The sequence below is a fragment of the Akanthomyces muscarius genome (assembly GCF_028009165.1).
Source record: "Akanthomyces muscarius strain Ve6 chromosome Unknown contig_16, whole genome shotgun sequence".
In the NCBI taxonomy this organism is placed as follows: Eukaryota; Fungi; Ascomycota; class Sordariomycetes; order Hypocreales; family Cordycipitaceae; genus Akanthomyces; species Akanthomyces muscarius.
Window position 1 is genome coordinate 451,621 of NW_026611617.1, and position 26,688 is coordinate 478,308.

The following is a 26,688-nucleotide window of genomic DNA, read 5'->3' on the forward strand; positions in this document are numbered from 1 at the left end:
AAGTTGGAGGTAACTAATCAGCAAGATTGACGCCAGCAATGCCCCCAGGTAGCACCGCATTTTAGGTGCACAAGCTGTGTTGGAGCTCGGCCTACCACAGGCCGCCTGTGCTGGGTACCTTACCGTGGTTCCGGTACCCAACAAAGGAGTTACAGTGGTCGAGTAGTGGTGCGGGTCGACCTGTGGACCGCTGGCCCAGCTTACGCTTGCTGCCAGGCTGACGAGTTCAGCCTGCTTCATGCGTGCTCTAGCAATGATGCCATTATGTAGCTACATGCTCGAAAAGAACACTTGTAGATAAGTGTAAAAATAATAAAAAAGCTCAATGAATAGATGTGCACTGGTTGCCCGGAAGTTGTGCAGAAGAACCCTTAATCTGTGACGGCTTGCATGCGCCGTTTCACTCCTTCACCAGCCCGCCACCATCTGTCTCGCCCTGCGAATTTCTGATGAGCAGATTCTGAGACGAGTCGAAAGTAATTAAGTGACCTATCCTCACCATTAACTATTCTGTAGCCGGCCCCATCTCACCCATAACAGCAGCGAATTTCCCCGATTGTCGTGACCTCTCCGGCTGGCTTGTCATCTACGGCTCCCACCTGTCCGTCCATCACCTTTAGAGCCCGTTGACCACATTATGTAATGCCGGATGATGTCGTGTCAAAGTATCAGTTTCGTCCAAAGGATAGAGTGGTCATTGTACGGCACATAATTCTCATTCATAGCGTGTTTCTCAAGTATTGTTTACAACAACGCCTGCCTCTTTGAGTCTCTCTTCCTCACCGTGTCGCGTCTTGGTTCCCTTCTTCTTCTCCTTCCTGCTCTTCTCTTCGTCCTTGTCCCCCATGTTATTATAGTGGTAGATACCACGCTCCCTGTCTCTCGCAAGCAGATCCATGTCAGCCTGACTAATAGGAACACCCTCGACGCCCTTGACGGCCTTGCCTTCGAAGAACATGACGAGACCCGCAATGATGGCGACGATGCAGCCCAATGCTACGAAGAGACCAGTAGACCAACTGGGTCGATCGTATCTGTTCATTCCCCACATGAATCCACAGAGAACGCACTGAAGTAACGTGTTGCCCACCATGAACCAAATAACGAAATCGAGCTTCCACAGGGCCGTGGCGCGGGCTCGTACGCCAGTGAGAGGAGCATCAGGGATCTTATCTTCAGGGTAAGGGACAGAGTCAGAATCCCCCTTGTTAGGCCGATTCGCAACATTGTCAGGGCCGATGGATGGTTCCAGATCCGAAGATCCCTGTAAACGGAACCAGCCTCGGTGAATGCCTGCCAGCCGGCGAAGGCCAACTTCTTGGCCACCCAATCGGTACTTCATAAGAAAATACAGATCTCGGAAGCGCCACGGCGCCAGACCGAAGCCAGTCACGCAGAATAGGGCGTTCAAGATCTGCGAGTCGATTTCAATCCAGATACGTCGAGGAGAGTTGATGTCGTTGCAGTTCGGACGACACATTGCAGGAGCTAAAACAGATACAAGTCAGTATGCGAGCGGCTTCTTTGGTAGATGCATGTGATGACTTACAGGCATTGCAGAGAAGAAGAAACAGCATGCCGCCCCATGCTACAACATTGAGGCCATATAAAGTCACGAGGAACCCGACAGGTGTGATGAAATAATTCCAAAACGTTATGCTGGCGTCTTTCGTGGATTGCCAAAATGAATGTTTGGGGGGGAAGTGGTAGCCATTCGGAAAAGCGGCGGTCGCAGAGGGCTCGTTCAATTTAGCGGCAGACGGCTTAAAGGACATGTGCTGGGGCTCTTGTTCTTCCGCCACCGAGTGTATCGTATTGGTTCGTATGGGACCAGGCGACGCATCTTGCGCCTGATTCGCGGAGTCGCGCCGCTCAATGGACGATGATATCGAGCCTCTGGCAGGACGCCCTGTGATCATGGAGGAAGCAATGCCGCCGGTGGCAGCCATAAATCCCTCTGGAGGGCCCGATTCCTCAAACGTCACGGAGAGACGTCGTATGCGACTACTGATGGACGACGACGCAGTCGGTCGGGTGGCGGCAGTGCTGCGCCCATCTTCGTGGCTCGGGCCGCGCGTGGCTTCGCTCGTCTCGTCGCCTACAGCCGGGAATGGTTCTGTGTTGTTTGGAGTGGCCATTTTTAGGGAAGGATGAATCAATGCATGACCGATCGTGAGGAAGGAAAAGTTGGACAAATGGCCCGATAACAGCAGGACCCTTTCCAGAGCTTATTTCGTAGCGTTGGGCGAATCACTTTGCGCTAACCATCTCCGTGCTCCGTGCTCACTGGGCGTGCTGGGCTGTGAAATGGAGTGTGGGGTTCCTCACGACACAGCCTGGCAACGGCAACGTAAGATTTGAGACACCGTGCGCAATGGATTTAAAAGAAGTGAGAAACCCAGGTTTTATTTTATTATCTATATGCTGCATCTCATGTTCACCCGATTTCAATGCTAAAATAGAGAACAGAGGCTAGCGGCATCGGATGCGGGCTGGTGGCAGCATGTCGATCGCAAACAGTCGTTGAGCTCCACGCACCTACGCAGCCAATGGCACAGCACTTGAACAGCGATCCGACATTGTGGCCAGGATTGCTTGACCACGCAGAATGCGATCGGCCAAACCAACTGCATCTTGGTGTCGCGGTTATGTACGACCTTTTAGTGCAGATCGGTAGGCGAAAGGACGGAGCAGCTACCTATGCACTCGTCCTGCAGTGACACTGTGACAATGACATGGCTATCAGGGTCCGTATGAGCCAGGCTCCACCAGCCTAAGCTATCCAGGTTTCCCAGCACTTCACCTCTACTTCAACTTTTTAACATCAACCTGAAAGTGCAGCATCTCAAGTTCCTCGTTGATTTCTGCGACTATACAACTTCGGACAAATTGCTGATATCACAACCATGTCTTCAACCCAGAGCCAGCAGCCCGACAATGTGGCCATTACCGTCATGAAAAATTTGCAGGATCAGCACGACTGGACAGAGCTGGAGTTCATCTACACCCAAAACTCAACTCGGGCTCTGGTTAGAGGCCTGCCTACGAAGCGACTATATCTGCACCCAGATGACCAGATTGCGGCACTCGCGCAAGAGCAGGCTACCGGCGAGCGGGTTCCTCAGGAACCCGTGCAAGAGTTCGTGCTCCCGGTCCATCTCGCCGAAAAGTGGTGTCTCGCCGACTTTGCAGCTGTTTTCGACTCAGTAGAAAACACGGGCACGCGGGAGAAAAGGATAGTACTTGCAACGCTGCACAATGACTCTACAGTCGTGTATTATATTATGCAGGAAGGCATGGTGAAGCCACGCCAAAACTAGGTTTCAACATTCGCCACAGACGTCTATGGGATAAAGACAATCTTGTGGACCTTCATCTGGTCAAACATATCATATCCGTTGACTGCCTCGGACATTGGCATGATGTTGTCAAACATGAACCTGGGAAGACGCCCGCCGTCAGTATTCATGTCATGATGGCGATTTCCAAAGGCATTGACTTACTCAACATCTTTTTGCTTCTGCTCCAGGAGAGCAAGTGCTTCCGGGAAGATGGAGCGGACTGGGCATCGACCCATCTGGAATCTCACATTCTTGCTGATATCAAGTCAGTACGGGAATGTTTCACGAAGGGACATTTTCTACTCACGCATAGCCATCGGCACCACTCCAAGGGATCTATCGATTGAGTCAGCAATCAGACCATGGTGGAAACACCCACAAAGAGGATGCATCATCGCTTCTCACCTCGGCGTTGTGTACACCGATACTGCTCATAGCACCGAACGGGCGCACCAGGTCAAACGCTGTCTTGAGCGCCGGTGACAAGCCTACAACTTCAACGACAAAGTCCGCGCCACGGCCGTCAGTGGCACCCCCAACTTGTTCTTGCATCTTCTCAATGCCATCGCTGAAATTGAGCGGCACGGCCCCAAGGCTTTTTGCCATCTGTAGACGACTGTCGACGTTGTCGACTGCAAATACCTGCTTGGGTTTGAGGTGGAGAGCGCTGATGATGGCGCAAATTCCGACAGGGCCGCAACCAATAACGACAAAGGTCGACTGCGAGATGTCTACCTTTGGTCGTAACTCAACGGCGCTCTTTACGCCATAATACCCGGTGGGGAAAATGTCGGCCATCAAGACTAGGGCCTGGTCGGAGATGGAGGCGGGCGCCTTAATGGCAGTGCTATCTGCCATGGGGATACGTGCGTATTCTGCCTGACCGCCATCGAGCACGGCAGAGCCAAACAGCTTGCTGTGGACACAGCGAGAAGTTGCCTCGTTTTGACAGTAAAAGCATTCGCCGCTTTGGGGAGTCAGAAAGACGTATATGTGGAAATATGACGATTGGAACGCACCAGCAAGCCGTGAATGGAGATACGACCTTGTCGCCGACCTTGAGAGTCTTGACATCTGCACCGGCTTCTACCACTATACCGGTAAACTCATGACCCATAATGAAGCCAGTGCCCGACTTTTGGTGTCCGCGGTAGACATGGAGCTCGCTGTAAGAGTGTCTCAGCAGATGGACGGGGAGCGTGCACACCAGCTGGGGCAGGAAAGGGCAATGCCAAACTTACGAGCCGCATAGAGCAGTAGCTTGGACCTTGATGATGATATCACGGCCATCACTGACTGTTTTTGATTAGCCAGTTGAATCTGTCTATAGAAGCCAGTGTGTGTATGGCAAGGCTGATTTACCTCTGGGAACTGGACGATCTTGAATAGAGACCTTTCGGGGGCCGTCGAAAACGACGGCTCTCATGGTGGCCGGGATATCCATGGTGACTCGGGAAGGCGAGCTGGTTCGATAAAAATAATACTAGACCTCAATTACGTCGCGCAGCAGTAGAAGGTTTCGCTGCGATACTCAACAGCTTGTTTGGTAATGCGATGAGGCTTAATTCTCGGCAATGCGACCTCCCCATGCTAGCGTGCGGGCAGCTGCCAGAAGGGCCGACGCTCGGCTCTAGCTGCGCGACAAGCCTCCCCGCCAGGGAATATCCGAACAGACCGAGCAGACGACTGGTTGGGACACCATCCACGAGCGGTTGCGGAGAAAAATTACTGACAGGCCTTGCACTTGTGGGGGTTGCGGGGTCTCGGAAACGACCAGCTCGTACAAAACTGGCGATGATTGATGAGGGGAACCAGAACTCTAGCTGAAGGCTACATATGTGCCTCCAAGTTAGCATTCAGTTGACCAGCTCACAGTGGCCATGTTCATGCTAGCCGACTCTTATCTTATGCGGCTAAATGATGGCTTTTCGTAGTTATGGATACAAGATAGAGCAGATGCGGTAGTGACCAGACCCGGACCAGTGAGAGACAGGACACGCTGATGAATCGAGGTCCCAAGGCCTTGGATTGGGGAAAGGGCGGCCTTGTGTCTTGTCTCACCTGTGTCGGATTCGCTCCATTACCTTTAAATTTTAGCTCTCGACCCTATTATTATCCCACCACGCCCACCACGTCGGCTGGCATGTCCGTGCTGCCCGCCCCGGCCGTGGCACACAAGCTTGCCGACGGCATCGCAAGTGGCTAGCTCCAAGGAACCGGCCCACTGAGGATGAATGATGGATCGGCAGCCCCAGACCAGTTTGCCTTTGCCACTACTCCGTACTCCGTACAGCAGCTGCCAACGCCAGAGTGTTTCCCCAGATGTACCTGGAGCTGTTCTGGAAGAAGGAGAAAAGGGCCCGACGCTGTAACTCACGGCCGCGCCATTGCTTGCAGCGGACCATTCGCACAGGCATGGGACCTGTCTACGCTTGCGAGTGCATGTCACGAAGAAGAAAAACAGAAGACGAAATCCACTGTGGCGCCCTCAACAATATTTGTCTTGTGTGTTGCAAGGCAGAAATCCTGAACGCCGCTCTAGGTGACTAGCCATGAAGAGGTGAGAGCGGCAAGCGAGAGGCAAACCCCTCTAAGTGATGATTAGAAAGCCACGGAGAAGAGATTTTTCGTATGAATCAGTGGCTGTTCACGGAGGAAGCGGCGGGCGATGGAGATGGGAGGCGGCGAGAGCAGTGGCGTGCAGCTTTCAGCTCATTGTAGTGTAGATTTTACATCCATACCCTTCCCTTGCTGCACTTTGTTCTTACCAGTAGTTAGTTGCGTGCGCAGTACAAACACAGAGAGAAACAGACAGGAATCGCTGCGGAGTCGCAGGCGCTGTCCGTGGAGGGCCCAGCGAGAGGGGTAAGCTCGTAGGGTCGCGGTTGATTAGCCTCAAACTACCTGGTAAATCCGGACCACGCGAGCTATGACCAGCAGAATGGACGCAGAAGAGGAGGCACGCTGGTTTCGCCGAGTGTGGAGAGAGACAAGAGGAGGAGTTGCTTTTTTTCCCTTCCATTTTGCGCTGGCTGGCTGACCGGCTGGTCTAAACCGATGCGTTGTTCGTGTTGCACAGCAGTGTATATTGTGATTTGCCAACGTTTTTATGGGCTCACAGTTGGGCTAAATATACGTTGGACATTTGGTTTTGTTTTTCTGTCGTGCAGTGGTGTAGGGGCCGCGACTCTCGAAATATCTGGTCAACCATGTCGGGTTCTCCTTTTTTTTTCGCCGTCGTGCTACAATTTATTTGAAGCCAAGCGCAGGTTGTGCGACACGGTCCACGGTTCGTGTCTACCGATACGACGGCAGATACATGCTCAAGTTTCGTGGAGTCAAAAGAGAGGTGCGGAGACGGCCGACAATGCACCCCAGCGGCTCCGAAAGCCAGTGCACTAACTAACTAATAAGAGCAAGGAGTGGTAATATGTGCCGCTGTGGTCAAACGTAATGGAGACCCAGAGGGCAGGTACCAGCAGTCGTTGATCAAGGTAGCCCTGGCTTCTGAGGTGATCAATTCGCTCATTCGGCTGGAAAGGCTGATTGATTACATGTGGACTAGGAATCTATGCTTCTGCAGGCTAGTTGCCCTGCGGAATGCAGAACTAGACAGTTGAGCGGCCCTGCAGCAAGATGTCTACATCGTCAGTGTAGAGTAGTGATGCTACGTAGGCAACTGCAAAACGTGAACATCGGGCCGGCATCAAGCCAGACAAAGACCAACGGTTCGTGCGTATCTCGACTAGTAATGGTGCTGTTGGGTAGCTCAACGGGGACTTCACTACGTTAAAGGCGGTGCGGGAAAGGGAGACCGTGACTGGGAGGAGCCTCCTTGACGACGACGAATGAAAGTAAAGAGAAATGCTAACGACTGAAAACGCAGAGTCCTCCGAAAGCAGCATTCCCCCACATTCTAAAGGAGTGCTCCCCTTGTTCCAGGATGGCCCTGCAACGCTTTATTAGTCAAATTTGGCTCTATGCCCGGCTAATTTGGTCCATTTTGGAGTATCCCTGTTCCTTCAGACCATCATCGTTTCTTGCCTTGAGTTCTGGGAAGGGTGGTGTCTTACCAGCCACGCCAACCCACTCAGTGGTACTGGGAGCCTCTTCCTACTCAGTAGTTGCCCTGACTTGCTGGTACTTTCTGGGTACCACCGACGGCGCACCATGACCGGGGGACTGTCGCCCTCTTCCTTTCTGCCCTTGCTACGTCCGGCGTCCCTCTCCCCATTGGGATCATACCGTGTGGTCTGACATGAAGCACCCGCGCGTAGTAACTAAAGCGTCCAACGTATCGGTCGGTGATTATGTCTGGTACATCTGCTCCAGCCGGGTTGTTCTCTCAGCCAGGCTTACCAGCTTTCAAAGGACTAGGGTAGCGCCCCAAAGCAAGCTACAATTTCTAAAAATCACCAGCCGTGACTGGTACGACTTCCGCAGCTGCCACTAATTACGGGTCAAACTAGCCGGCCTCAGCAGTACCGTACCAGGAGCTTCATACTGCCCTACCCGGACGTATTTGGGTTACGAAGAGGATGGTCCAGGGCCCTCGACTTCTTTCGCAACGTCCAGTCGTTTGTGGGCCATGTTTATAAATATTCCTTCTACGCCACGGATGAAATTTTCCAGAGCCTCCTTCCCCAAACTAACACAAACCGTCCGCTGGCTCGGAGGACAAGGGGGTCCCGTAAGTACCGCCCGCCCGCTCGCTGAAGAGTGGGAATGATCGGTCCAAGGTATTCGTTAGTGGCGTTGGACCCAGGCGGCGGTCGGTCCTCTCCCCAGACCCCCAGACCCCCAGACTTGGGGCTGAGGATGTGGGAGGTCAGCAGAAAGGGGACTGGGGCAGTGGGGGAAACCCCCGGACGAGGCAGACGACACAGACAAAGACTGGCCCGCATCCTGCGCCGCCGCGCCGCCGATGTAAATGGCCTGCTAACTCTAGTTAGTTTGATTGTTCACCTCAGCCGTCCTGGTACCAAGAGCCAGGTGCCAGACTGCCAGTCGAGACAAAAGACACTAGGCGTGGTACTCCCCCACACAACCATCTGGTAAATTCATACTGTTAGTTTGCGCATGTGTGAAACCCTGCAGCCCATGTATGTACAAGGACTGTACCTCTAGGCTCTCGCCCAGCATCCGAAGCCGCATTGGCAGGACATGCGAGCCGCGGCCGCATGGGGCAGCGAGGTCATGCATCCACCGTAATAGCTTAGTCCCTCCATTCATTCAAGCCGGTATGGATGGAACGAATCCACTGCTCATTGGACTTGGCCGACGGGAGTAGTATCTTGGTTGCTCGCAAGCCGGTCCCCAGATGCGCAAGCCATAGCGTTCGACGGCGAGCGCCATGCCGAAGAGGAGGTGTGCATTACTGCAACTACGTTGGGAAGAACGGGCAAATTAAGGGAAGAATGACGAGAGAGAAAAAGGCCGTGCTTCGTCCGGAGCCGTGTGAGGGGAGAGCAAGGCAGCCCCAGAAAGTTGCTGGCTGATCCGGCAGATCGAGACCTTGTCTGCCAAGGGCTGAGGAGGCGATGGAAGAGCCGCTCAATTCGTTGGGGCTCCCTGGTCGCCCCCGGACTACAGAGTACATGGTAACTAGCGCCGGTGTGCGCAGACTGTTTAAGTAGCACTGCGCGACGGTTGATGTACAGGTTGTGAGCACATACTGCAACTTTTGTTCATTGCCCTCCTCATCGTTCCCAGGCCTGGGGCTGCAGAGCCAAAGCACCCCATACATGTAAGCAATCTATCCGCCTGAATCGCTCTACTTTCCGCCCTAGCTCCCTTGCCCTTGAAACCAGACCTGTAGTTACTTGGTACCGCTTCCATCAGCTCGGATACGCAGCCGTGTCTTGCCCTCTTGTTTCTTGTCGGGGTGCAGCACCCCGTACACTTTTGTACATGCAGCACACACACCCCATCCAGATCTATCCACGTTCGGCTTGGACTCCACGACGCCTTCTCCGGGGCACACCCACATCCAAATCTCTTTTTTTTCTTTCCTTTCCCCTCCCCTCCTTCTCTTTGACTTGTGCCCGCCCTTGAAGTTTTTCCCTGCTTGGTTTCACGGTTGCTCAGTCTTGTCAAGCGCAATACAGCTTGTTTCATCTCGACCGACACCAGATCACACACTAAAACGGTGTGATACAGTCGCTCGCTGTCTCTCACATTCACACTGCCTGTTGTCGCTCCTTGGTGTCAAGTATACGGACGGATCCCGAGGCTGAGTGGCCGGAAGACCTGTCTCGTGGCGCCAAACTCTTTCTTCGCACCATCTACAGCACCGTCAACTCTACGATTGGGAGACGCCGCATTGATACAGCTCGCGTGCTCTTGTTATTAGACATTTATACGCGCAAATAGGTGCGGTGTTGACTATAGTTGGTCTTGATCAACATTGGTTTCATCCAGCCTGCCAGCCCAGCCAAGTGCCACTTCTGGCCAGCATCGTGTTTCGTGGGCGTAAAGCACCACCCGCACATGATATCCGTCTATTAGCGCTGATTTCTGCGCTTTTGTGCCTGGCCGCTGACAGCAGATCGCTAGTCAGTCTGCAGTCGGGCATATCACAACGCTCGTCCCAACGTGTTGTGGAAGGCGCACTGTCGCTGCTCGACCTTGGCCAGCCAGCCGCAACCTTGACCCCGACGAGCTACAAACAAGCGCCCATATCATACCCTTTTTTTTTCATCTCTTCCACAGTCTGCATTCCCTTCTGCGGAAACTGTTCTCTGAAAATACACGAGGATCCAGCCGAGTCAGCGTGGGAATTGACAGATGCATCTGCCGCCAACGCTTTAACCGTTTCGCATATCAGGCCACAGGGTTTACAGATTCACAGATCCTGTCTCTTATATACTCGGAAAAAAGGCAAAACCTGGTCATTTACAGTGTCTTAAAGGTCATGGCAGGCTAGTGTCTGCTACTGTACCATTGCACAACACCATGACAGCCGTACAAAAACACCGATCTGGACAGCAAACAGTTTCTCTGGGTCTCGAGCCCATTGCATACAGAACGAATCCGTCAGCCCACTCTGCCAGATCACAACATCACGAACACTCGACTTCCAAATTTCACCTTACGGCTGGTGCTTCAGTGGAGTCCCAACCGAATGAAGATAGTCAGGACCGAGTGCCGCGAGCGTTCCGTTCTCCTGGAGACGAGGCTATGAGTACCCCTTTGTCGGCAAACAATCGACTTCCAGCTATAAAGGCAAATCCCGATTCTGCGAGGCATTCAAGCCACCGACAAGCTGCTGCGTCGCCTAGCACCATATTCTCTGGGATAGATAGACGATCTTCAACAGCGGCAGCACCTCCTGCAGGTAGGCACCGCCATGGCTCGACCACTTTAGAAGACCCAAGCCTACAGCACCTGGCAGCGGATGCCTTACACGCCGCAAGACCGCCACGGGATCCAAGCATGTCATTACCGCAGCTCACCAACGACATTTCCATTTCCACTCGCAAGCTATCTTTGAGGGATGACCACTTGCCAAGCTTGTCCAGCCTTTCGCGAGATGCTGCGGGCCAGAGACCTCGCATGAAGTCCGAAACTCAGTCGCCGCCCCCCGCGTTATCTCCTGCAAGCGGAGAGTTGCCTCCGTTGCAAATGGACTCACCTAGATCGGAGGGCCTTGGCCAAAGCCTGCCATCAATTCGGTCAACGTTTGGTGACATCAATCGTATTCCACCCATCGAGAAGGATATCCCGCTATCACCTAATCAGACTCCAAAATGTCCTACTTCACCGTCAAGCACAGCCCCCCGGCTCCCTTCAATATCGGCGGCCCATGCATCGCCACCCATCTCGCCAAACGACGTATACCACAGAAACCTGCCGTCACCGCACTCCATGGCATCGCCTGGTGGTCCGTATGGCTATCCTCCCGGATCTTTGCCCCGCGGCTCCAGCTACGATCCTCGAACGGGCTCTGACGGAGACTCGGCACATTCTCCCTCGGCTTCAACACAGTCTCACATGAGCATCGATGGCATTACAAGTGGTCCGGTCGGTTCATATGTTTGCACTTTCGACGGCTGCAATGCCCATCCATTCCAGACGCAATATCTACTGAACTCGCATGCCAACGTTCACTCTTCTGCTCGACCGCATTACTGTCCGGTCAAGGGTTGCCCAAGAAGCGAGGGCGGAAAGGGATTTAAACGCAAGAACGAAATGATCAGGCACGGCTTGGTGCATGATTCTCCAGGATATGTGTGTCCATTTTGCCCGGACCGCGAGCATAGATATCCTCGTCCAGATAACCTACAACGGTAATGCATACCGTCTCGCTTCAATGTGTCCACGCGACTATGGCTAACTTTGCAATACTAGGCACGTTCGTGTTCACCATTTAGACAAAGACAAAGACGACCCTCAGCTACGAGAGGTCTTATCTCAACGACCAGACGGTCCGAGTCGTGGGCGGAGACGGAGAGGCCCTGCCGCATAGCCTATAAATCTTTTCAGATATAAATCTGTGTTCAGGCCATTCTGCGAAACAATTCCTTTGCTTGTCTCGTCTCCTATGAGGGGGATGTCGGGATATTGGCACAGTTATTTTGCAACGCTGTCCTACTCTGCGTCCTGAACCTGTATCTTTCCTGTTTTTTTATGATTTTTGTTATCTGCGGGTTGATAGCTAGCTAGGTTGGCGTTGGGCTCTCATGTTGGCAATTGGTTTTTTGGGGGGGTTGACGATACCACGAAGATAGGGATCCGATTTATCACTTGGCTTTTTACCGTTATATTTCATGCAAGCTATATCCAATGCACGGGTCCTTTCTATCTTCCCTGTCCACGTCTTCTATATGTGTGTTATACGTGTCTCACACGTTTTGTATAGCTCTTCCTGCAATGGGTCCCATCACCAGCTCTGCCACGCTCCAACTCGGACGGGCGAATCGCTGAAAATATCCATTTCAAGCGATGTGGATGCATTGTGCACTCCAATTGTCTCAACAACAAGCCACATCTGCCCTGAGTGTGTCCGCTCTGGCTCAAGGTCAAACTCTGGCGTCCGCAGTGCCGCCGTGGATTCGACGAACTCGCCGTCACCAGACTCGGCAACGACAAGCTGCTCGGGACCCCAGCCATGCACAACAGAAACTCGGATCATGAGCGAAGAGGGGTGCCGTACGACCTCGTCTCTTGCGCTCTTCGGGCCGACGCTGCGCACGCAAACACTGCCTCGGGTAAGCCAGGACACTTGGATCTGGGCACGCATACGCTCCTCTCGCTCGGTGAGAGCCAATGGCGTGAGGGAGCTGCGCAGACGACCAGCGGCATCGGCCGGGATGAGCTCTAGCTCGACGTCTGCGGTGGATGATACTCTGAGGGCAAAGTCTGCAATCTGATTCGCTTCAAAGGTCGAGCAGACCAGGGTATAAATGCCCGCGTCGAGTTTGGGTATGTTGGCGACGGCGCATCCTTGCCTGTATTCGCCAGATGTTCCCGCCAGATCTTTTACACGAATAGATGTCACTCGCTTCCCCGACGCCCAGACTAGGTCGACGTGCACGTGAACGTCCTGGTCGCCTGTGGTTAGCAGAATAGAGACGGGCCCGGTTCGTGTCGTCGAGATTTTAAACTGGGGATTGATGAAGTAGGTGGAGAGGGACGAGTTGCCTCCTGCTGTTCGTCGACTCCATTTGCCATCGATCTCTTTGAAGTGTGACATTTCTTCTTGCGCCTCGCGTAGCTCGACGGGGAGCTCTGAGAAAACGGTGAGTGTGAAGTTGTAGCTCTTGAGCGGAAGCTCTTGTTGATCCAGGACAATGGTGTACTGTTTGCCCGGTTCGGCCTCCAGTCGAGCCAGGGTTTGTGGGGAGTCGACGTAAGGGCCTCGATACAACTGACCCTCGCTAGTCTGTACTCGTTTACCTCTAGTCTCGAAGATGAGAATGCTCATGTACCCAAGCTGCTCGGCCACGGCGGCCATGGAGCCTCGACGGTTCCGCATAATAGCCAACTCTTGATCGACAAAGTGGCGGCTGACTAGTATCCAAACGAGTCCGCCTCTGGGACAGGTAATGGAGTACTGCACGTTGCGTACCAGCGATGCGGCAAGATGCTTTGGCGGTGTCCTCCAGTTGAAATGCCGGTCTTGGCGATGCGGAAAGAGTTTCGGGTTCCAGTTCAAGTACATGGACTCGAAATGTTGTGCCACGTCTTCAAACGCAACCCACAGTGTACCCGAGGAGGGTAGCTCTGGTTTATGACCAGAGATTTCCCCGTACTGGCTCGCAGCCCTCGGGGATTTTTGCGGCGTGGACCAACCCGCGCCAGTCCATACCGGTCCGTTGCACCAGGGGTTCTTTATCAGTAACTTTCGTAGGCCGTCAGACGAGTCCATGTCGAGGACAGCATAATCATGTTCCCCGACCAAGCCCATGACTTCCTCCTCCTCCGCAGATATGCGACCGGTTCCGAGAGTGACTACCACGTCTTGTGTTTCATGGGCGGCTTTGATCCTCCTCCAGGCTGTGCTCACGTCAAAGTCTTCTCTTTGGAGAAAGAGCTGCTCAGGGATCCAGCCCGTTAGTACCCATAAATCAGTGCCGGAGTTGCTGCCTGGGAAATCGTAACCGCCGCGCACTTTCAGATATGCCTTTTCCAGGAGCGCTGGCCAGATAAGGCGGGGATTCCGTCTGTCCACGACGAAAAGTGTCCTATCAGTTCTCGAGGCGGGTAGTCGGTCATCTATGACGACACGCCTCCAGCAGCCGTTGAAATTCATGCGAAAAACATATTTGCCAGAGGCTGATATCTTGGGGTGGCCATTGTCATGGTCAAATGGGTGGATGATGGAAGCGAGCACCTGTTCATTGCAAAAATCAGCCTCATAAGAACAATAGAGAGAGACGATATGTTAGAGGGCTTACCGAGTGCTTTCCTGTAAGCATATCGATTGCCGCAGAAAGACTGGCTACGACGGAGCAGTCCGTTGTGACGTCTTGAACCAAGTTACAACTCTGCGAGGGTCTCATGAGAGCGTAAAGGTCGCCATCGTCCAGGAGATGGGATAGGTCTTGTGGCCTCTGCCACGATGCGAAATTTTCCGTTTGGATTGGTGACAGGCTGAATCTAGTCTCGTCACTAGCAAGCAAGATTAGCAGCGTGTCGGGGGAAAGCGAAACGCAGTGGCGTACGTGAACAGCTGCTGTCCCGACTGGTGCTGGAACTCGGCGTCGGACGGATCCTTTTCCCATGGCGGGAATTCATTCCCGTGCAACAATGACGATTGGCGCAAGATGTCGGATCCATTCGGTCCCGGTGGCGCTTTTGGCAGCTCTGTTTTCAGCTTTTCCGCATGGGCGATGAGCGTCTTGCATCTCTGGCGAAAACGAGCCGCATCTTGCCTATTCGAGGTACTGCTCGCGGCTCGCATATATAGCTCGGCGGCTTGAATTGCGTAGTCCAGCGCGGCCTTGCCAGTTGAGGTTGCGGCTAGAGCTTCAGCGGCCTACCCCAGCAGATTAGCTGCAGCAATTGATCGAGGCGGGGGTCCCGTCATCCATTTACCTGCGCGTCTTTCTCCATGCTTGGTCATTCAGCGCGCCTCATGGCACCTGTTATTAAAACAACAAATAAAGGGTGAAGCAGACGATGCACGCTCCAAATTGTACGAGACACGTTCGCCAGCTAGTCAATGGAGCGGCGAGGCGATTCGGGCAGTATTACTGAGTAGTGAAATGGTATCCCGATAGAGGAATATCTCGGTTTGTTGGCAAAGCGCATCTTGGCTTGCAGATTGCGGGTATAGCGCCGACTCGTCAGCGCCAGCTATTCCCGAGGAGCTGGAAACAAGAGGAAGGCAAACAAGACTGGAAGCTCGAAATAAAATTAAAGGTAGCAAAGGCATATCCAGCTCTACATTGTCAAGGTGTTGTTGCGTGCAGGGATGCGGTGCGTGGTGCAAGGGTTGAGAGCCGATCAATTGCCATTATTACCGCTGTAGCGCAGTGACTGGTTATGCGAGCGACTTTAATTACACGTGTGTGAAGAAATAGGGATAAGTTCGAGATGACGGGTATGAGTACCTACTTACCCGGCAAGCCATTGTTGAGAAACTGTTATCATAGTTGCTCATTTGGTAGATAGCACGGTGCATCGCGATACTGCTGTCACAAGATGCCGATCGGTCAGTTAGAGCCTTGGTGCACAGTCTTCCTATTGTAGCAGATAACTAGGTGCTAGAAACACCACCGTCCATACGTAAGGTATGTAGGATGCCAACGTTCGCATGGCACTAGACGGTTCGGCGCTTATCTACTTAGGTGGCCAGTGTTGGCGGCGGGCAGCAGCGCGATACGCTACAAAGTGCAAGCAGCAACTACTCATGATATTCATCATAGCCCCTCGCAGAATAAATGCCTACCAGCATCAAATGGCGCCAACATGTTATCCGTCTATCCGCTTGTGCCTACCTATTAGATAGGTATAGCTAATAATGAGCCTCTGTGGGCCAACCGAGGTCACTACAGCCGACAACCCACTCAACTGTGCCTACCTACTGGTTGAAAGGTCGCTAGTGGACTGGCAAACGCTAAAAGTGTTTGCCATCTGCCCCAGGCGGATTTGGCTGGTTTGGCCCGTGTCTCTCCAGTCTCGCAGCCGTAGGTAGACCGCAGAGCGCACCAGCCCGCCGACTTGGTCCACACGGCTGCGGGACCGAGGTCCAGTGTGCCTGTGTCGGAGCGTATCGGTTTAATGGCATCACTCTCGCAGGCCGAGCGAAGCTTGCTACTCCCTCTTCCTTAACAAATCATCTCGCCTGGTTCAATCGCCAGCATTTCATCTAGCCCGGGACCGCGACGCACTCTTGCCTCACCCTGCGCCCCCGCCGTCTTGCCGCCATCGTCCACTCTCCCACCCATCGCCAATACCCGGCAGCCGCAATGACGGGGCAATCGAAACCTGCCATTTCGCCATGGGGCGGCGCTGTCGCCGGCGCGACCGGTGCTGTCCTTGCCAATGCACTCGTTTATCCCCTCGACATGTTCGTTCTTTTCCAGCTGCGCATTTACCACTGGACCAGACCAGGCCGAGCTAACTACGGCCAATCACAGTGTTAAGACCAAGCTTCAGGTCCAAGAAAAGCCAAAGCCCGGTGCCGCCGCCAACGACAAGGATGCGCCGCATTATGCTTCGACATGGGATGCCATTTCGAGAATTCTCCAAGACGAAGGTGTTGAGGGTCTCTATACCGGCATGAGCGGAGCGTTACTCGGCGTTGCCTCTACCAACTTTGCCTACTTTTATTGGTATACCATTGTCCGCACCGTCTACGCCACCTACAGCAAGAGCACTGCCGCCAACTCGACCGCCACTGAGCTGTCTCTTGGTGCCGTCGCGGGCGCCCTGGCCCAGCTCTTCACGATTCCCGTCGCCGTTGTGACGACCAGACAGCAGACCGCCAGCAAAGTCGACCGCAGAGGACTGCTTGCTACCGCCAAGGAAGTTGTCGAGGGCCCAGATGGCATCAGCGGTCTTTGGAGAGGACTAAAGGCCAGTCTAGTCTTGGTTGTCAACCCAGCCATTACGTATGGCGCCTACGAGCGTCTCAAGGAGACATTCTGCCCCGGCAGAACTAGCCTCAAGCCGTGGGAGGCTTTCCGTAAGCTGATCCGCAGTCTTCCTCATCCGACTTGAATCTAATTCATTCTCTAGTTCTCGGCGCAACATCCAAGGCACTTGCAACCATTGCCACACAGCCCCTCATTGTCGCCAAGGTCGGTCTGCAGTCTAAGCCTCCCCCATCGAGAAATGGCAAGCCCTTCAAGAGCTTCGGAGAAGTGATGGCCTTCATTGTAAAAAACGAGGGCCTACTTGGTCTCTTCAAGGGCATCGGTCCCCAGATTATGAAGGGATTCCTGGTGCAAGGAATTCTCATGATGGCTAAAGAGAGGTACGTCCTTAGCAGCTCCCCCTGGTCCCTCCCTTGCTGACCACGATGACAGAGTTGAGTTGCTGTTTGTTCTCTTCTTCCGATGGCTTGCGAATATTCGATCCAAAAAGGTTCCGCAGGCTGCCGCTGCTGTTGCTAGCCAGGCAGCGGCGGGCGCAACTTTGCTTACCACGAAATAGAATAGAGTGTCCAAACGGGGTTCTCAGGACTATTAGACAGGCTGCGTTCAAATTTAACATGTATTTTTCTCATCGTCTTTCTCGGCATTTTGTGCATTCGCTGTCGCTATCAATTCCCGCGTATTAAATGTTGTGTGAATTCAAGCCGTTCCAAACCGGAAACACCAAGGTGCATCAGTGTGTTGCGCCCGCTAGTCCAGGTTGTCAGGATCGGAGTTGCACCATCCTTGGAGTTGGGGGCGAGTTGGGCGAGTTGGGCAGTGCCCACGTTGTTGGACGAAATAAATGACTAAGCAGCCGACTCCAGATCCTGGGAGGCTGAGGGCCACTGCCGCGAAAAGAGGCTGGATTAGGTCATCATTTGCCCCACACCCTCGCTAGGGTTTTCGAATTCACACACATTTTCCGCTTGGTTTCCAGTGTCGAGAGTTACGAACCATTTGATCGCATACCATCAAACCGCAGCAATGGCCAGTAAGTTGCTGTCAAATTGGGCAAAGAAACCCGCCGAAATGCTAATCTCGTTTCAACAGAGTCGAAGAACAGTTCCCAGCACAACCAGACCGCCAAGGCGCACCGCAACGGGTTCGTTTCGCTACTCGCGCTGCCGAATTCACTATAGTCCTAACTGTTTGTACAGCATCAAGAAGCCCAAGACCTCGCGCTACCCCTCTCTCAAGGGTACCGACCCCAAGTTCCGCCGAAACCACAGACATGCCCTGCACGGCAACATGAAGGCTCTGGTGCGCAACACCTCACGACGACTCCTACTCCTCCTACGTACGATTGCTAATTGATATAACAGAAAGAGGCCAAGGAGGGCAAGCGCGACGCTGTTTAAACCGGTCCATGGAGTTTTAACGGAATAATGCATTAGATGGGTTGAAAAACGAGGTTCACAGTTGGCCTCTCCAGCTTGCCTGTTATAGCGCTGGTAAATAAATGAAACAAAAAAAATCATTTTTCGGCTGTCATTTCCTGTCCATACTATCACTTGTCACGAACCTTCGGGTCTACCTTGCTACGCCCTGTGCTCGAGTGTCGCCATGCGTCGACTTGAACGAACGAACTTGACCATCGCCGAAACTGCTTTCCCGACATTGCCTGTCCTGCAACATCTAAGCATTCATCCAGCCTATTGTATTGAACCTTGATTTGGATGGACATTTCTGGCTTCCGACTCATGAAATGCCATCTCCCGCGGACAACGTATCGCGACGGGAGTGAATCCATCTTACCCACTCCGGCTGCACTTGCCATGAACGCTGTATGTATGAGAGCTGTGAGAAGTTGTCGTGACGTTATTTCGATAAAGCACGTGTTCGGCGCTCCACGATGATGAATTTACTGGTCGTCCTAATGCTCGAAAGGGCGAAACACGCACAGTACAACGGTCGCTCCGAGCGTTTTACAATTTAAATACAGCGGCCGCGTAGATCTAACGAACCAAACAATTTACTGCTAGGATATAAATGCCGCATCTACTACTTTGCCTTTCCACCGAGTCAACGAGGCAGCACGGTTGTTCTGTCCAACGTGCCCAAACGCCAAACGTTCCGTCCATTGGCTGGGACTGTGTGGCTCGAGAGCCTGGGTGCATTACCTAAGGCACCACAACGGAGCAAGCGCTGAGCCTTGGGCGCAGCACACCCGACTGTTTCAACGCCTCTCCACCTCTTCTCAACTTGTACACTGCCCATTCTGCGTGGCTCTTGGTCATATCACCGACGATATATTCCTAAGGGGTCGGATTCTGTTTGCCTGGCAGCAGACACTCTTCTTTCATTGCAAGCTTTTTCCATGTTTATTACAGGTATATTCAGCACTCAGCGCCGATCTTGCCCCCGAAGCCTCGCCTGACACCTCCTGCGCAGAATTTCCCTTCGTTTCGTAACATGCGATAGTCTGGCTCTCATCTCACCATCAGAACTCCTTTGAGGTCAGCAATTTGCTGCAGGAGTCAAGCAGACTTATCTTCGTGTCATAATTCTCGATTTTCCATCCCTGATCACACTTTCCTCGGTCTCGACTTTCCTCGATCGAATAATGCTCAACATGTCTGGAAATCACGTTATCGGAAATCGAAACAGCACCCCTGAAGCAAACTCGGTGTCTTCTTTGCGGCCACCTTCCTCTAGAGCCGTAGGATCTGCTAGCTCTCTTCGCGCATCTGCAGATATGAGTTCCATCTCTGGGCCGGCTCCGTCCAGTCGCATTAGACCTTCTTCTGACTTCTATGGGCAGTCGCAGTCGCAGCAGTCTCATGGCCACGGATCATTCGATACTGACTCTCAGGACAAGATTGCTCAGCAGTGGATTGCTGACATCGATCAATATGAGACAACGTTGGAGGAAATGGCCGCTGCAACACTGGACCAGGACTTTAAGGATGAACTCAGTGCTATTGAGCAGTGGTTTCGTGTTCTGAGCGAGGCCGAACGTACGGCCGCTCTCTATGCTCTACTCCAGCAAACCACACAGGTCCAGATTCGTTTCTTCATCCAGGTGCTGCAGCAGATGGGCAAGAATCATCCCATGTCTGGCGTGCTCTCTCCCGCTACTTTTGACAAAGGTATAGCCGATACCGGTCTTGGATGTTACTCAGGAGGCTAACTGGTGCTTTAGACCCTATGTCTAGCCGTCTCAGCGATGCGATGAACAAGCTTACAGTCGACCCGTCCCGAAATTCCTTTACCCGCGCCTCTGCTAGCACGGCCGCCCCGGGCAAACGTCACTCCGTCCTGGATTCTTCGACTATCAACGCCATGTTCCCAGATGCCGCGGCCGCTATTGCTACTGAGAAGGCCAAGTTTACACAACAAACTGGAAACCCACCGTCGTCTAACAGAAATAGCGCTGCCGTTGATCCACGATCATCAATGGCCGCGCACCAAGACTCTCGCGAGGCAGTTGGATCAGGGGTTTCCCCGTGGGGCTCAGACCCAAGCAACTCCAAAGCCTCTGCTTCACAGGCTCCCATGGGCCAATTCGCGCAGCCTGCATCGTCCGGGGGCCTGAGGTCGCCACTGCCGCAGCTGGGAAACAACGCCACCATTCAAAGCACTACGCTCGCTGCCCCTGAGAAGAACCCGTCTGATCTCCCGATGCTTTCTCCTTACAATGGTGGAGGCAGCGGCAATTGGGCGTCCATGGTCAACACGCCGATGACCTCTACCTTCAACACCAACCAGCAACCGGGATCCCAAGCTGATATGATAGCGAATGCGACTGCTATGAAGCTGGCTGCCCTGTCCACCGTGAACAATCGCTTTGCGCTTGATGATGCTCGCAAATACCGAAGAGCGCGGTCAAATGATGCACCTGGCAATAGCCAGATGTCGCCACCTGCCCATGCTCACGGCCTCAATATCCCTGGTGCTAATGTTGTCATGATCAATGAGCACGGCCAAGTTCTGAGCCGAGAACAGATTCTCGCATTGCAAGCCCAGCAAGGGCTCGGGCTTGGCAATCGCTCACGACCGAAGTCCCCTGGTCTTTCCATGCAGCAGCCTATGGGCCAAATGCCACAATTCGCTTCACCTCAGCACAATGGATTCCTGAGCGCATATGATGGCTCCGGCGTTATGGCCAGCAGCATCCCCGCGGTCAACTTGGGGCAGCTGGGCTTGTCTGGACACGAAGGCTACTTGTCTGACCACTCAGACATGGTGCGTGGTCGGTCGCCAAGAGGCCGTAGGGGTAGCTCAAAGCCACCGGAGGATCCTACAGACCCAACTCTGCTCCAAGATATTCCAAGCTGGCTTCGCAGTCTTCGCCTTCACAAGTACACGGACAACTTGAAGGATATGAAATGGACTGATCTTATTGAGTTGGATGACAAGGCTTTGGAGGATCGCGGAGTGAATGCTCTCGGTGCGAGGAGGAAGATGCTCAAGGTATTTGAGCAGGTCAAAGGTACGCTTGGTTTACGTCCCAACAACACACAATTCTGCCGCTAACATTCCATATAGACGCTAAGGCTGAAGGACGCATTAATTAGTTCCCATTCTGCAGGTACAGTATGGGCATGACGGTGATGCATCCGAAAACCGACGGCCGATGTGTTACATCAACTAGCATCATAATTGAGGAGGCGTAGATTTGGCATGGACACCTAGGTTGGATGGTGTTCATCTTCATGTTGAAACCTTACGACTCTAAATCTGCGTTCAGATTTTTGAATGACAAAACGCGCCATATTGCAAGACTTTCTAAATATTGTACACAATTCTACGAGTTTTATACGCAAGATGACTATCCGTAGCAGTTGCTGAGCCTTGGTGATAGAAGTGCCCCGGAGGGTGGGGCCGCCTCACGTACGTGTACCTGCCGTTCAGTGCAGAAGCTTAACTTCCATTACAGCCGATTTTTAGATCCATCTAGCACAACACATGTGCCGCAGGGACGATGACAAGCCTTGCGCACGAAGAAAACTCCGACGCTGACTCTGATCTTGAGGAGCTCCAGGGAGATATTGCGAAATTCGACGAATCTGTCCGCGAATTTTTAGCATCGCATGGAAGCAGTGGGGATGGCCAGACGTACGATAGACCGACCCGCGGAGGGAGGGGATCTCGAGGTCCGAGAAAAGCAGCAAAGCCTCGAGGCGACATCACTGCGCGTCTGTCCAGGGTAAACCAGGCCTTCTTGACCGGTGATTACGATCGCGCTTTGGAGCTCGTATCGGAAGTAATCAGAATCAACGCGGAGACATTTCAAGCATGGACGGCACTCGCTTCAATCTTCAGGGAGCAGGGCGAGCTAGATCGCGCTCTCGCAGCGATGATGTATGCTGCACACCTGCGACCCAAAGATATCGGCGGCTGGCTTTCATGCGCGTCATATGCACTCGACAATGTCGGGGGTAATGAAGAGGCAAATATGAAAACCGCCCGACTTTGCTTCTCAGCAGCTCTGAGAGCCGACCCCCAGAACCGGGAAGCAAGACTAGGCAAGGCAGCCGTCTGTCACGACCAAGGTCACTACTCGCAAGCAATATTGGAATACAACTACCTATTGAGGCAAAGACCGGCAGAGCTTGACATTGTTCGAAAATTGGTGGAAACATGCGCCGATAATAAAGAGAACCCAGCCGCTGCTGCATCTGCAAAAACAGCATACCGGCGCTTTTTTGACCTTGTGATTCCGTCCGGAGCTGGAGATAGATTTGAAGGACTCTGGTACGATATTGGCATCTACATAGATCTCTGTGCGTCAAGCGGTAGCTACCGCGGAACAATCAAAGAACTCAAAGCCCTTGCCAGGTGGATGGTTGGGCGGGCGTCCGAGGAGTACTGGGATGAGATTCAAGATGATGACCGTGAATGGGATCTGGACAATAGCAGGCGAAGCCAATGCACTGATTTCGACGAGTCATCATTCTCGCCATCGCTATATGGAGCATCATTACCACTAGATCTCAGAATGAGATTGGCCATCCTACGCCTTAGACTTTTGGAAAAGCAAGAAACGATGGTAAGACACCAAAATGGTATAGTCTGCCTGAGTATTGTAGCTGACACCTTTATCAGGTACACCTGGAGTTCCTCGACCCTTCCGCACAGACTACCAGAGACTTCATCAGCGAATTTCCTTCCGTCGCATATGACCTTGCCGAGGAACTCCTGAAGAGCGGTATTACAGACGTCGCCACAAAGGTACTAGAGATATTCCGGGATGTTTCGGAGGTTCCAGAGTCTGCTGTATTACTGCAGCTCGGCCGATGCTACATTTTGACTGGGGAGCAGCCAAAGGCGGAGGAGTGTTTTCTTGCCGCCCTCGATGTCGATGAAGATTCTATAGATGCTCGCATTGAGTTGGCAAACATGTACGAAAAGGCCAAAGAAGGCGAAGAGGCTCTCATTTTGGCAGCAGAAGCCATGGCGTTGCAGGATGCGCAACATCATCAGGCCGGCCATGGAAGAGGGGATATCACCAGCCGTTTGGCCAGCCACCAGGAGGAATTGCGACGTCGTCTTTCACAGAATGATCAAAGTGTTGTCAACAGTGGACCGAGTAAGCAATCGCGCGTTCCGAGGCGTTACCGGCCCAAGAGACTAGCCGGTGCCGATACGCTGCGCCAAGACGAGCAGGCTCGTGCTCTCAAGTTGTCGAAGCAATATGAAATTGTGAGAGATCTAAAACTTCGGATCTCTGAAGGACAGATCAATCTCAATGACGAGTGGATGAGTGCCTCGCGAGATCTAGTCGACGACTTCAGATCACTGAAGCGATTTTACTCCTGGGACAAGTACCTCCACTTTCTTCGAAAAACACCAGCATCTATACAGACAACTTCACAAGCACCGGAAAGTGAACTGTCCCAGATGTATGAGCGCTTGACACGATGTAAGCCTAAAATCCAGTAGCAGTTTCCATCGCAGCTTTGATTTACTAATATGCAATTAGCCCTCGCGCCACAGGCAGACAGCAACATGGCTGGCGGCCAGCCAGGAATGCATCAGGGCATTTCTTTTGACAACTGGCTGAATATTTTCCTGGATTACGCCATCGGACTTGCGATGAAGCACCAGCGGGAAGAAGCTTATCAGGTGTGCGAAGCTGCCAAAGACTCCGTCGTCTTCCAGGCTTCAAATCATGAGTTCCTCATCCACATCGCATGGACCGGTATGGAACTTTTTCTCTTACATCCGGATCGACACTGCTAACAGGCCCAGTTTGTGCTATCTACACCAACGACGAAGAGAGATGTGTCGCGATTGCTAGACATCTGATGAGAGATGGTGTAATGACCGACGCGCATCGAATGTTTGCCCTGCTCTCAAAACTATGCCAGTCACCTGTTTCTTGGTATACTTCGGGGCCGGCGCAGAAGTTTATTCTACGTCAGATCCGGGCCATCGACAACAGCTACGAGGAGCTTTTTGCCACAAAGTTCGATTCCTCTGACGCTGGAGACAAGACATTCTTGAAAATCAACATGGATGTATGTCTTCTAATGCTCTACGGTCACATATTGTTTACATCGACGAGCTATACGTATGCCATCAGTAAGTGCTCAAAGCGATGGGTCAAAATCTTTCACTAATCACGCCGTCAAGGTTATTTTTTACGCGCGAGATCACTTGATCCAAGTAATCCTATGGTGAATCTTAGCTTAGGCTTGGCTTATGTCCATTATGGGCTGAAAAGACAGTCTACAAATCGTCAATATCTTCTTCTGCAAGGGCAAGCTTTCATTAGTCAGTACCTTGAGGCAGGCGAAGGCAATGGAGCAAGACCGCTTGCAGAAAGATATTACAACACTGGGCGGCTTTTTCAGCTTCTGGGCCTCAGCCAGTTAGGCTCTAATCTCTATTCCAAAGCGATTGAGGCCAACGATGCGGCAGAGCAACGCAATACTGACATTGACACTCTGGTAGCCGTTAACAATTTCATGGCGTCCATGGCCGTTGGAAATAAAACGGCTGCATTTTCTCTGCTGAAGAAGAAATTGATACTGTAACCCTAATGTCAAAAGAATTATGTACTATGAATAATATTAATGTATTCATGAGCAATTTATTACTTGCAGTCTTCTCTTGTATATTTCATCTGGCGTGCTGCATCCTTCATAGGCCACGCTACCTGTGGCGTGGGGCTAGCGTCCAGCCCAAGCCGCCTCGACAGTGAACCATGACAGATCATCCGTAAAACGGCGTGAGCTACCAACCACCTCCAACTACCCCAAGCGCAAAACGGCTTGCAACGTTTGCGCACGGTAATCGCAGATGGGTGTAACGACTCCGGAAAAATGTTGATTACCGCAAAAGCACAAAGAAGCATAGCTACTACACTATTGGTTCTATCGTCAGGTATTCATGCGACTGAGCCGACGACACCAGCTACCCAAGCTGAGACGACACTGAGATCGAATTATGGCGGGGCCATAACTGGCACGAGCCAGTGCGAAGCGCGAACGATAAACTACATCACACATACGTTGCCGCAGTCATGCCTTACCAGCAGCTGGTCAAGCACAGCAGCTGCGGTAGAGAGCACACCGCCACGGACAGCTACCGAACCGGCGACGAGCGGAGAGAATATCACTGCGATCGTTGCTGATACAGAATCGTCCGAGACCTCGACGCCTACAATAGAAGTTAGCCACAGCTCAGAATCAGCTGAAGCCGATTCGACGGCCGAACCATTCATGTCTTTCGAAGACTGGAAGGAGATGATGTTGCAAAAGACTGGGCAGGACCCTCAAGATCTCAAGCAGCGAAAGGGCTCGGAAGCGCAGGTCGAGGAACGACAAAGAATTCAATCATATACTGGAAGCGATTTGGGGGATGAGGGCGAGATTTCTTTAAATTTTGGTGGATATACGGAAAACCCAGATGCTGAGAATGGCTCCCACGGTAGCAAGGAACATACCGACGAGTCGTCTATCGACGTTGGACAACCCACGCTCCACCGCAACAAAGATGCGGGCAAAACGTGCAAAGAGAGATTTTCTTTTGCCTCGTTCGACGCTGGAGCTACGATTCTCAAAACCAGCTCCGGGGCACAAAATTCCAAGGCTATCCTGGTTGAGAACAAAGACACATATATGCTTCTGGAATGCGCAACGCCGAATAAATATGTCATTGTCGAACTTACGGATGATATTTGGGTCGACACCATTGTGCTGGCGAACTTTGAGTTCTTCTCCAGCATGATACGCCATTTCAGGGTCAGTGTCAGCGATCGATACCCCGTCAAGATCGATAAATGGAAGGAGTTGGGGACGTTTGAGGCCAGAAATTCACGTGATATACAAGCATTTCTAGTTGAAAACCCGCAAATATGGGCAAAATACCTGAGGCTGGAATTTCTAACTCATTATAGCAATGAGTTTTACTGCCCTGTCTCCTTGATTCGAGTCCATGGATCGCGGATGCTTGACAAGTGGAAGGATAGTGAAACTGGGACTGATGATGACCACCCGGGTGAAATCGAGGGGATACCAGAGAGCGAGCATGCTCTTTCTGAGAAATCGTCCGAGTTGGCCGGCTCCGAAGGGAGTAACACTACAGCCGCAATATTTGACGATACCTGCCTTCTTATCGAATCGACGCCTTTCCAGCTACCTTTAGTTATGTGTCCGGTGGAGATGGTCTCGCCTCCGAGGAACAGTTCTGACGCTGCAACTGAACATGCTCGCAGCACGCAAGACAGAAAAGCCGGCGAAGAAGAAATGACCGAGCATGAGCGACAGCAAATAACTGCAAGCTCGCAAGAAACTACGACTAGCGTGGTAAGC

At 52.5% G+C, this 26,688-nt stretch overlaps 8 protein-coding genes across 8 annotated transcripts; 5 read left to right on the forward strand and 3 right to left on the reverse strand.

Moving 5' to 3' along the window:
• Nucleotides 1-733: 733 nt before the first annotated feature.
• Nucleotides 734-2,138, reverse strand: LMH87_008172 (uncharacterized protein; the record flags this gene model as incomplete). The annotated part of the gene is made up of 2 exons (XM_056195312.1): nt 734-1,488; nt 1,550-2,138. The coding sequence occupies 2 exons, from the start codon at nt 2,136-2,138 to the stop codon at nt 734-736; spliced, it is 1,344 nt and encodes a 447-aa protein (XP_056057264.1).
• A 768-nt stretch (nt 2,139-2,906) lies between these two features.
• On the forward strand, nt 2,907-3,320 carry LMH87_008173 (uncharacterized protein; the record flags this gene model as incomplete). Its single annotated transcript, XM_056195323.1, has 1 exon — nt 2,907-3,320. One exon carries the CDS (start codon nt 2,907-2,909, stop codon nt 3,318-3,320), a length of 414 nt encoding a protein of 137 aa, XP_056057265.1.
• A 23-nt stretch (nt 3,321-3,343) lies between these two features.
• LMH87_008174 (uncharacterized protein) lies at nt 3,344-4,785 on the reverse strand (the record flags this gene model as incomplete). The annotated part of the gene is made up of 7 exons (XM_056195334.1): nt 3,344-3,440; nt 3,504-3,596; nt 3,649-3,677; nt 3,747-4,308; nt 4,361-4,507; nt 4,583-4,637; nt 4,704-4,785. The coding sequence occupies 7 exons, from the start codon at nt 4,783-4,785 to the stop codon at nt 3,344-3,346; spliced, it is 1,065 nt and encodes a 354-aa protein (XP_056057266.1).
• A 7,437-nt stretch (nt 4,786-12,222) lies between these two features.
• Nucleotides 12,223-14,897, reverse strand: LMH87_008175 (uncharacterized protein; the record flags this gene model as incomplete). The annotated part of the gene is made up of 4 exons (XM_056195345.1): nt 12,223-14,175; nt 14,240-14,453; nt 14,507-14,820; nt 14,880-14,897. 4 exons carry the CDS (start codon nt 14,895-14,897, stop codon nt 12,223-12,225), a joined length of 2,499 nt encoding a protein of 832 aa, XP_056057267.1.
• Nucleotides 14,898-16,255: 1,358 nt separating this feature from the next.
• Nucleotides 16,256-17,444, forward strand: LMH87_008176 (uncharacterized protein; the record flags this gene model as incomplete). The annotated part of the gene is made up of 4 exons (XM_056195356.1): nt 16,256-16,356; nt 16,427-16,974; nt 17,028-17,265; nt 17,318-17,444. 4 exons carry the CDS (start codon nt 16,256-16,258, stop codon nt 17,442-17,444), a joined length of 1,014 nt encoding a protein of 337 aa, XP_056057268.1.
• A 2,178-nt stretch (nt 17,445-19,622) lies between these two features.
• LMH87_008177 (uncharacterized protein) lies at nt 19,623-21,444 on the forward strand (the record flags this gene model as incomplete). Its single annotated transcript, XM_056195367.1, has 3 exons — nt 19,623-20,016; nt 20,070-21,359; nt 21,416-21,444. The coding sequence occupies 3 exons, from the start codon at nt 19,623-19,625 to the stop codon at nt 21,442-21,444; spliced, it is 1,713 nt and encodes a 570-aa protein (XP_056057269.1).
• A 407-nt stretch (nt 21,445-21,851) lies between these two features.
• On the forward strand, nt 21,852-24,909 carry LMH87_008178 (uncharacterized protein; the record flags this gene model as incomplete). Its single annotated transcript, XM_056195380.1, has 5 exons — nt 21,852-22,919; nt 22,976-23,792; nt 23,853-24,071; nt 24,122-24,454; nt 24,506-24,909. 5 exons carry the CDS (start codon nt 21,852-21,854, stop codon nt 24,907-24,909), a joined length of 2,841 nt encoding a protein of 946 aa, XP_056057270.1.
• A 288-nt stretch (nt 24,910-25,197) lies between these two features.
• Nucleotides 25,198-26,279, forward strand: LMH87_008179 (uncharacterized protein; the record flags this gene model as incomplete). The annotated part of the gene is made up of 2 exons (XM_056195391.1): nt 25,198-26,118; nt 26,274-26,279. 2 exons carry the CDS (start codon nt 25,198-25,200, stop codon nt 26,277-26,279), a joined length of 927 nt encoding a protein of 308 aa, XP_056057271.1.
• Between the last annotated feature and the right edge of the window lie 409 nt (nt 26,280-26,688).